The 11,737-nt window shown below is 35.8% G+C and overlaps 1 protein-coding gene across 1 annotated transcript; it reads left to right on the top strand.

Moving 5' to 3' along the window:
* The first annotated feature begins 2,932 nt into the window (after window positions 1–2,932).
* On the top strand, window positions 2,933–6,824 carry LOC125193485 (leucine-rich repeat extensin-like protein 5). The gene is made up of 4 exons (XM_048091279.1): window positions 2,933–3,487; window positions 3,863–4,230; window positions 5,702–6,144; window positions 6,389–6,824. Exons 1-4 carry the CDS (start codon window positions 2,948–2,950, stop codon window positions 6,589–6,591), a joined length of 1,554 nt encoding a protein of 517 aa, XP_047947236.1. The 5' UTR covers window positions 2,933–2,947; the 3' UTR covers window positions 6,592–6,824.
* Window positions 6,825–11,737: the final 4,913 nt, after the last annotated feature.

The raw sequence follows: 11,737 nt of genomic DNA on the forward strand, positions 1-11,737 counted from the left end.
TAGCCACGTCACATATTCAACGAAGTCGACTCAGAAAATCCGTACTCACAACTCCGAATCAAATTAGGTCTCAATGAAAATACATAACAATTCCACTTGTCATTTAATTAACGGGCTTCACGGCATTAAAAGAAATAAATGCGAGCACTTTAGGGTTCAAAATTAGGGTTCAAAAAGTGGGGCGTTACACAAAGTGCATTAATTTCTCCATCCACGCCTGTTGAGTTAGCGTTGTTAATTTTTGCTCCAATAAGTATTTCAAGTTTTGATGATCCATCAAAATTATGAACTTCCGACATTGAAGGTAGTGGTGCCATTTTTTAACTGCTTGCAAGCACCTCCAATGCCAACCCCCGACGCATCAGTTTCTACAGTGAAGTCCTTAGTAAAATCGGGCAGAGCAAATACAAAAGCTGATATCGGAGCACTCTTCAACCTATCAAAAGCAACTTGAGCCTCTTCAGTCCACGAGAATGTCGGTCTCTTGATAAGATCAATCAGTGGATTTGTAACTGCTCCATAGCTTTGCACAAATCAACAGTGATACTCAGTCAGCACAAATTAGAAAGCGCATATTCTTGTGAGACAGACTAAAAAGAAAAGAGTGAATATTCATGTGGGACGGAGGGAGTAATCACTTCGGTATTTCTTTGTTGGCATGTAGAAAACTATAAGGTTATGTTTAATTGTTAGGAAAGTAAAGTTGGCAAGGAAAATGATCTCTGCGAAAATAAATTCTTGGAATATGATTCCTAACAAAATTAAATTTCATAATTTATTTTATAATAATAATAATAATAATTTTCATATTATACAAAGATTTTCTTAATAAATTATTAATTAAAAAATAATAATATTAATATATTATTTTATTTATTATTATAATGATAATTGAAATAATTTAATTAAGATTTTCCTTAAATAGAGTTGTCCTATTTTTAAGGGATATCCTAAAATGACAAATGTTGTATATTTTTTAGGGATAGAGAGAGTACATGATAAGGATCAATTCATTTATTTTCTTCCTCAATTGGAGAGATACTATTTGATTTCTTTCCAACACTCCGCCTCAAGTTAAGTGATGGGGTTCCGATACTACTTCTCGAAAGTTCTTCATTCGTATTATCAGTAAAAAAATATTAAATTTCTTTCCATATAATTTTCAAGAAGCAATGGTTGATGCATTGGTCAGGTGTGCAACCCTCGACACCAACTTGGGGGTCTTAGTAGGTCTTGCCAGAGATCACCGACATCTTCCTAGGGGACAAGGTGGTTGCTTTGGAGGGTGGAGTTGATAGGGGTTCTGAGAGATCATCGTCAACTACACATGATCAAACGGACTTGGAGAACAATCGTGCCGAAGAAGACATTAGCAAAGGGTGACAGGCCGGCAGCTGGAGCTTTGGGCTGAACCAAGAGGAAATCGTCGCGACCTGTTGAGTTTAAGGACTACACGACTTATTAGGAAGAATGTGGCTTATTATTATTTTTTTGCATATTTTTAATTATTTCCTTTGGAAGAACTATATTACTTCTTTTCTTCCTTTGTCACTTATTTCCATTTTTGTCCGTAAATAGTAAGTAGATCTCATATTCTACTTACATTTCATTACAAAACAAATACTCCCTCTGTCCCAAAATAAGAGTCTTATTTTGTCATTTTCATTCGCCCCAAATAAGATTCATACTTCTGTTTTACCATAAATGGTAACTAGACCCCACATTCCACCAATTTATTTCACTCAAATTTTATTACAAAACTATAATATATAAGTAAGATCCACATTCCACTAACTTATTCAACCAACTTTTCTTTACATTTCTTAAAACCATGCGCAAACCAAATAGGATTCCTATTATGGGATGGAGGGAGTGTATAGATGAGTTTCCTATTCCACTAACTTATTCATCATTTCATCCCACTTTCTTTTACATATTTTAAAACTTGTAACGAGTCAAAAGTGGGCACGGAATGGGGGACGTAGGGAGTATTACCCTTTCAGTTCCATTGAAACTAACCATTTGAGGTGGCATATATTTTATTAATGCATAATTCGTATGAGATTAATACAAAAGACAATTGTAATAGTATCAGTGAATGGTGTGATTATAAATGATAAAATAGGAAATGAAGAAAATATAGTTAAATAGTGTTAGTGGATATTAGGGCCCATAAAATTTTTAGATATTAACTATTTTTATGAGATAAGAGGAGAAAAACTTATAATCTATATCTATAAGACGGAGTGAATCCTTCACAATCAAAATAGCATCATAGAATACGAAATTATATACTCACTATGTCCGTGAAATAATGACTCATTCTTCTATTTTAGGTTGTCTGCGATTTAAAGTCATATTTACCTTTTCTCATTTTAAGTAAATGGATCCTACCATTCTATTACACTCACATTGATTCTATTATAAATATAATATATAAACCGGGGTCCATATTCGACTTACTCGTTTCTCTAATTTTTTTTATAAATTAAATAATTTTTTAAACTCATATCAAATTTTTTTTATAAATTAAATAATTTTTTAAACTCATATCAAGTCAAAATGAGATTATAAATAGCAATATAAAATTAACAAAAAGTGCAATATCTGATTATAAATAGCAATATAAAATTAACAAAAAGTGCAATATCTTGAGTCATTCCACTTTGCATCGTTTAAATAACAAAAAGTGCAATATCTTGAGTCATTCCACTTTGCATAGTTTAAAGAAAATAATACTCCACTTCCGATCTAGCATTGGTTATTGATTAAAGCACAAATATCCACGAAGTCAACAAATAGTAAAAAAATTGGAAATAGCACTCCCATGTTGCAAGTAAAGCTTCTCTCACCACTTGCATTCGCATCTTAACCCACCTGCCTTCCCATCGTAAATACAAATATCATTATGATCACCACAAATTAAGGATCGACCCATTTTGGCACAATGGATCCACCACCCGCCCCTTCCTCCGCCAACTCCTCCCCCCGCTCCCGCCCCGACGCCCCTCCCTCGGCGTGGGACGACACCCCGAAGCTCCGCCTCATGTGCAGCTACGGCGGCCACATCATCCCCCGCCCCCACGACAAATCCCTCTGCTACGTGGGTGGCGACACCCGCATTGTGGTCCTCGACCGCCATTGCTCCCTCTCCGACCTCCGATTCCGCCTCTCCCACACCCTCCTCAACGGCCGCCCCTTCTCCCTCAAGTACCAGCTCCCCTCCGAGGACCTCGACTCCCTCATCTCCCTCTCATCCGACGAGGACCTCGACAACATGATCGAGGAATATGACCGCACTTCGCTGAAACCGCCCTCTCGCATCCGCCTCTTCCTCTTCCCTTCCAAGCCCGAGACCGTCGCCTCCATGGGCTCGCTTCTCGACGACGCCAAGTCGGAGACTTGGTTCGTCGACGCCCTCAATGGCTCCGGCCTTCTCCTCCCCCGGGGCTTGTCCGACTCCGCCGCCATCGACACGCTTATCGAGGTCGACACTGAAAAATAAAACGTTATAGTTGTCCCATTAAAAATGAAACATCTTCTAATACAGAAACAACATCATATCTACTTTTTCACCGCTCTTACTTTATTCTCTTCTTATTAACTCACAAACTACACTACGCAAAATCCCATGTCGAAAAGCAAATATTTCATTTTTAATGAGAAGCCGGGGGGGATTGTCTTTTATGAACGCAAAAATTGAAACATAGTCACTAGCGTTTGAAAATTTTTATGGATGTTTTTAATAATTGAAACACTAACAATAACGACGATTTATTAAGCATTGGTGGTATAATTAGACACCTAAATTAGCGTCGTTAATATCATTAAAAAGTGTCATATCTGAATTTTTTTGTTGTAGTGCGACAACCGTGCCGGGAAGCCGTCGCTGGTGGAGAAGACGATGGAGTCGCCACCGGTGGTGGAGACAAGCTCGTCATCGCCAGGGTCGAGCATGTCATCCCCGTCGATGGCGAATCTGCCGCGGATAAAGGTTAGGGCGCCTGAGGAGTATCTTACGGTGGGGTTGGAAGAGCAATTGAGCATTGCTGCACCGAATTTGGATGAGAGATCGGAGAAGTCGGATCATGCGCCGACGAAGGTGAGGAAGCCGCCATTGCCGTTGCAAGCGGTGCAAAGGAAGCTGGTTGATGTTCACAATCTGCCGTCACCAGATTCGTCCAAGCATGCTACTGCCTACAGCTTGCCCTCGCCCGAATCTGTTGCTAGGTAACCAAACTTCATCCCAATTTAAATCTAACATTAATGGGGGATAATATTTCTGACCAACCTCTTCAGATCTCTGCCCAATTACTCCTTTGTCTCTCGCTAATTAACACCAATTTCGTTTCTCTTTCATCCTCAATTAATTGACACCCTTATTTTCCTAATTTTGGTAATAGATACTCCCTCCGTCCCGACTAAGATGACATAACTTTTAGACGGCACGGAATTTTAGAAGTTATTGGTTAAAGTATTTAATTGGAAAGATAAATAGTGGGTGAAAGTATAAAAGTAGGGAGAGAAAGAAAAATGGATATGGTAATAGGAGTGAGAAAAAGTGGTTGAGTATATTAATTGGAGAGAGAAAGTTTCTAGAAAAGAAAATGTGTCATCTTAGTTTGGACAAACCAAAAAGAAAAACGTGTCTTCTTAAGCAGAACGGAGGGGATAACACTTTTCACTAATTAATTCAACTCGCAATAAAATTAATATATAAAAATAGACTCACATTTCACTAACTTTTTTCACTCATTATTCACTGCTTCCTAATGACTCTTGCCAAGTCAAATAATATCATTTAATGGAAAAGGGAATTTTATTGACGTAATTTAATTATTAGAATTTGTATTATCTTATTATTCTCAATTACATAGATCAAGGTGAAAAAGTCATGCATTATTTTAAGGTACCTGTCAGTGTAATATGATCAGACCACATGTCCACATCCACAGCAACAAAGTGCTTCAGTCATGGATCAACCATATTTGACTATAATTCAGGGACCTTAGAAGCTTCTAATTCACCAGAGCAAAATATAAATTCAACTAACTTTATTGGATACGAATTTTAAGTAATGTAAATGAAGCATTCGCTCTGATTTTTAATAGAAGTCTCATTTTATTATTTTCGTCCGATCTCATATTATTATTTTTAGCAAATGAACTATACGTTCTACAATTCACTCTAATCACATTTTTTATAAGATCCACATTTCACTACTTTTTTCCATCATATTCATTTACAAAGTTAAATTATTTATTGAAATTCATGTCGGTTAAAAATGAGATTTCTATTTGGGACCACGAAGAACCGATATATAAATAAAATATTATAAAAATCTCACTTTTATATGTTGGTTTTATAATATAATAAGACGGAATGAGTTAATAAATTTGAGACATACACCTTTGTTCATCTGAAGATATTCACTTTCCTTTTTTGATTTATCTAACCAAGATGACACATTACTAAAAATAAAAACACAATTATATCTACTGTATTCATTTTCTCTTACTCTACTCTTTCCATTTAACATATAAAATAAATTTGCAAAAATACCATACTGCCCAAAGAAGAAAAAGAGTATCTTTTGTAGGAAGAGGGCGTACTTACCGTTTATAATAGTAACCGACAAAAATAACAAATCAGACTTTTGTTGTTTGCTATGTAGCCTAATGTAAACCTTTGTTTGTCACAGCGATTGCAGCATTGCATCATCCGTCGGATCCCTGTCGAAAAACGCAATGTACTCTGACGCATCTCACCAACAACTTAGAGCAACCAACAACAACAGCGCAATCGATCCAAAGATGATCCAAGATCCACCTCAAGCAGGCGAGTGGAGCCCACAACAACACATCCCAAACACACACTACATCCACCACCACACACCAATGCAGCAGCCGCCTCCTCTTCCTTATTACCCAGTCTACCTCCACCACCAATCCCAGCACGCCGCCGCCGATCCGCAGCAGTACCCCATGTACCTCATGTCCCCGACGCCGCCACAGCCCCCGGTCTACCCGCCGAAGCCGGAGATGCACCATCAGATAGTTCAAGTCCCTGCTCATCAGTTCCAGCACCATTACGTCGGCGTCCCGCAAATGCAATCGCCTCCGCCTATTGCCAATCCAGCTGCAGGTACCACAAAAATTTTTGTGACGCAATCACTTGCGTTGTAAAGTTTTAAAAGATAACAACAATTCAGGATGCAAAGACGTCACTCAATTAAGGAAAATTAACTTAATTTTTGTTTTGTACCTCTAATTTTATTGGGACATCAACAGTAACGACATTTTTTGAAGGATTGGAGGTATATTTAGAAACACAAATTAGCTTCTTAATTGTATTAAAACATTTCCTTAACGATTTTTTTTTATTCAAGTGGGAGCTACTGCTGGGAATTATGGGTATGATCAGTACTCCTCTCATCATATGCAAGATCAGCCCTATTATGCTCAACAAATGGCGGCTGTGTCAGCTATGCCGCCGCTGCCTCAATACCAGACTATGACTCCGGCGACAGCGGTGATGCTTTCACAAGCATCGGCCCAGATTTCGGCCGATGGCAATCAGCAACACTCTTGATGCATGGAAAACAAGAATGAAATGAAGTGAGATTGAACAAAGTGATAATTGGTTTTATTGGAGTACTTGGTAATTGTTTAAAGATAATGAGGTGCTTCGCTAAGTATTTTATGTTAATGTAATATTATTTAAATAAATATTAATATGTATTCTGGAAAAAATGAAATGTAGAGCTGTCTCCATTGTAAACTTCTTTTGTTTTCTAAAGTAATGCAAGTAATTACACCTCCATACTTTAAAATGTGTCCAATTTTGACCTTATACATACATGACTACTAAATATTTTTTTTGTATTTAATCGCTTTCTTTTAGTTAATTGGAATAAATAGATAGAAAGTTATTGATCAATGTTATTTAGTTTGAGTATTAATTTTGACCTTGATACTTATATGACATGGAAACTATTTGGTATTTAACTGCTTTCCTAGTTAATTAACAGATAGATAATTGTTGATCAATATTAATTGGTTTGGGTTTTATTTATTTTAATGTTTAAGACTTTCTTTGCGTTTTATTACTAAACTAAAAAGATACACCTTTAAAAAATAATATTTTATGAGTTTTATTTCTCTAAGTTCTATCTTAAAACTATCAACCTATCGAGGCTTATTTATGAGAGTTATCAAACGACCTTTCACGATCAGTTGTGGCGTCGTATAATAGGGTTGGCGGTGGAAGAACAAATAAATCAGAGAATTAGATCTATTTAGCATATTATTTAGAAAAATTCTATTTGCATAATTATCACGTGTATCATGCTCAAAACAAACATGTTTTTAATTAAATGAAACTTAAAGCATGCTTTTTAACGTAGAGAATTTAATACCTTCTTGATTCTCCAAAGAATCGCAGATTGCTCGCTACTTCTCCACGTGATGATCTTCAATACTAGACCACTAATCTTCTGACTAATTCCCGAACTATATTTCGATATCAGAGTGGACTGATCTTATCAAAATATATAGGACTTGAATAAAGAAGACAAAACTCCCACGCAAATTAGGAGAGCAAAATCGGCGCATCCACAAAAAGAGAGAGAGGGGGGGGGGGCGAAATTCGTATATACCGTCTCTCTTTTATCCTCCTATTTATATTAAGTTACATATTGAGCCTAGTCAGAGATCTATGGAGGTTTGGATGAGGCCACAAAATCCAAAATTACAAGTAATATGAGTTTTCACTTTTAGAAAGTTATTCCTCGCGCAAAAGATATAAATGTCCATTAATTAATTAATGTCTCCTATAGACTTAATTAATTAATATCTTGTTATTTTCAATAGTAGACTTAGCAAGAAACTCCTATTTATTATTCATGGAATAATTAAATTCTAACTAGTTAGGTTCTGAATAATAAAACATTGTTTCGAGCTCCTCTTGAGGACATTATCAAACCAGACTCACCAAACACGTGTTCCAATATAATAGCAATCCTAGCACTGCCAAATATTAATCACCACTACCCAAGATATCAAGATTATTGAGTTAAAAAAAACCCACACTATTAAGAAATAATTATTTATCAAGACATTGTCTTTAAGTAGATAGCATAAAATAAGAGTTTTTACAATATCCAATCACTCAAAAAGTGATTTTTAGTATATAGAAAATCTAACATCATACATCCTACTTTACAGCTTATCAATGGATCTTCCGTAACCGTTGTGGCATCTATTGTGTAAGTTTTCCGCCCCCATTCTTTGCAAAATCCTCATCAATTTTCAGACAAGTTTTCAGACAAGTGAGGAAGATTTCGATAAACGGAGTACCATTTAGTAGCCTTAGCCAGATTTCGATAAACGTGAACTTTTTTTTAAATGTTTTCTTTTATTGTAATTTCAAGTTTTTATTTTTTTAATTTCCCAATTTATTGTAATATTCTAGTTATTAAAAAAATTCCTTTTATTGTAATTTTCAGAGTTTTATGGTAATATAGTCTTTCATTTAATTGCTCTACTAGTTAAAGTGCTCTTCTTCGAATATCGGGACTTGATTTGGCATATAAGAAAATGTGGAAATGCTTGATGCCATGTTGAATAATAAGGCTCTTGATACCATAATTTGTTGGTATGGGAATCGATAATAGTGCTGCGGCACTTTGATATTTAGAGAGAAATATGATATGGATATTTGACTAGATAGTGAATATAATTTTTTTTATTGAATTACTATTTCCGTCCCACAATAAGAATTACATTTGATACAAACACATGTTAAGAAATGTAAATAATAGTGAATTGAAAAAGGTAGTAAAAACGTTGGAGATTACAATGGAATTTATAGATACATACATTACTCTTCATCAAGGTACACATTAATTTTGATTGAAATACATGGCTCTTCATTTAGATATACTCCCTCCTTCCCATTACAAGTGTTGGTTTTATTTTGGACACGAGAATTAAGGAAATGATATGTATTGAGTTAAAGTGGAGAGAATAAAACATGAGAGAGCAAAAAGTAAGAGAGATAAATAAAGAATAAAGTAAGAGGGGGAAAATAAAGTAAGAGATGGTTGATGTTATGTTTTTAGTTTAAAAAGGAAATTGATTACTTATGGTGGTATAACTCAAAATTAAAAGTTGATCATTTGTGGTGGGATGGGGGGAGTATGATTCTTTAACAAGATACATGACTTTTCATCTGGTACATGAATAGATACATGCAAATTGAACAACTTAATTGTGCAAATTACTCTTTAAACACATGGGTTCATCATTTACACAAGTAAAACATGCACAAAAGTCTCTTTACTTTGATAACACTTTTCTTGCAATGTTCAAAATTGCACATGAGCTATAAGTTTGAAGTCCGAATGTATAATTCCTTAATTCAGCAGTCAGCAGATTCTTGTGTTTTTCCATGCTGATTAATACGTATATCTAGCATGTAAGATTTCATTTTAGAATACTTAATAAAAAAATCACTACAACATCCAAAGATAAATTTTAGGTGTTGTAGTTTTCTTATTCTATGAACAAACGTTAAACTAGGTTTTACATAATAAACTCAGACAGTCACAACAATTTCTAGCGATTTCATAAATGATTAAAAATATGGGAGATGAATAGGCTGAAGAGAATTTAAGAGAACAAGAGAGCAAAATGGTGGTTACACTCTTTTTAAGTGATTTTAGTCTATTCAAGTCCATTCAGTTATATTTTAATTTGTGTACATTTATTATTATATTAATATTAATTTCAACTATCTGAATAAACTATTCTAGCAATCGCAAAAATATGGAATTTGGTGGAGTGCATCTAAGTAATACTCCATATTATTATGATACTCATGCGGAAATAATTACAGATTTAAAATAAATATGAACTGAAAGGAAGGTGTAGTCATGTAGACATGAGTCGATTGATCGATGATATGTCCTACAATACAAATTACAATAAAACTTTATTATATAATCGATGCGTGTCTGTGATTATACTATTTAAATTCAGACTAATGGATTTTCAAAGTCAAATTAGCTATTCCCACAACTATAAGGAAGCTCAACGGGGGCGAATCGATATTTCAAAGTTGAGATCTTGTCCATAATAATAAATCTTCTTCCAAGAAGGACAGCTGCTTCAGACTTCTAATATTTTTTTAATAAATATGAGTTGTTATTTCTCTAATGAAAGATTGATTATATTTTCAAAGTGAGAATATTATCTTGCATGGGTCCATGTGATCAACTAGCTTTGCCATTACCGTACGTCAAAGCTAGCCTTTATTAATACTTTCTCCGTCTCTAAAAAGTACTATAAATTCTTTTTTTTTTAGTCTTCCACTGAAAAGTATGAACTTTCAAATTTTAAAAAGGGTTTTTAGTCAATAAATACATGAACATTGACTTTTTTTTTTTATTTTCCCCCTAAATTTTAAAATTTGAATATAAATGCATGAACTTTTGATATTTTTTATTTTTTTCCAATATCCAAAATCAAAATACATGTGGCAAATTAAAGTTTATGTTGCAATCAAACTATACTAATATGTTTATATTAACTAATAAAATAATAAATTTGAATTCCACATCACCCATCTGTTATGGACCACACCCTTGCTACTCTTTCTTGTCGAGCTCTTCAAGAAGACTCTAACCGCTGCCGTCGGGACAACGCCGGAGATGTTTGCATCTCCATCAGCCGTCACCTTGCTCAGATTATAGCTCGCACCGCGTGAGTGCACGCTCCTCGGCAAGCTCCTTCTTCATCTGCCCCTCCACCTTCCAAAACCTCCACAACTGCAGTGCGCCATGAACGCGATCGCTGTCGACGCGTACCCCGACAGCATCTACGGTAACCACCATTTGCCTCAGTGCTCGTTCTGCAACGGGGATGACGATGCGAAGAGGATCGTGAAGAATTCGCTGTGGAAGAGGAAGAATTGAGTGCAAAGGTGGAAGATCTCCCGCCTGATCGAGTCCATTCGCGATTCCTTTTTCGACATTCTTCTTCCAAACAGATCCTCCTCCCTCTGCCACGGCTTTAGCACTTAGAAGGAGGAAGTGCCCTCGGGCAGTGCGAGATCTCAGCCGGCAGATGGCTCCTCATCGCCGCCATACAAGCTGATCTGTGGCGCTGCTCCTCATCCACCACCGGAATTTCCACCGCGTGAGCGTCTTTACCTTCCGCCATTGATGTAATCTTCTACGAAGATGGAGAGACAGCAGGTTGGAACTTGAGACACGAACATCTCCGACGTTAACCCGACGGCGGCCGGCAGAGCCTTCACGAAGAGCTCGACAAGAAAGAACAGGGAAGGTGAAAGATGGCTGATGTGGACTTAATATTTACTATTTTTTAATTAATATAAATATGTTGGTGTAATTTTGATTGCCACATGAGTTTTAATTTGCCACGTGTATTTTGATTTTGGATATTGGGGAAAAATCAAAAATATCAAAACTTCATGTCTTTATATTCAAATTTTAAAGTTTAAGGGAAAAACAAGAATAAAGTCAAAGTTCATGTATTTATAGGCTAAAAACCCTTTTAAAAATTCATTTCTCTCTAATAAGGTGAGACTCATTCTCCGCTAACAATATTTTAAGAGTGAACTATAAAAATGGTCTATTGTCCAGAGCCTTTGTCCCAGCAGAAAGGTGCTTAGACATCAATGTATGAGGTGCTAAGTTCGAGCCATCTTGACC

The sequence above is a fragment of the Salvia hispanica genome, chromosome 6 (assembly GCF_023119035.1).
Source record: "Salvia hispanica cultivar TCC Black 2014 chromosome 6, UniMelb_Shisp_WGS_1.0, whole genome shotgun sequence".
Lineage (NCBI taxonomy): Eukaryota > Viridiplantae > Streptophyta > Magnoliopsida > Lamiales > Lamiaceae > Salvia > Salvia hispanica.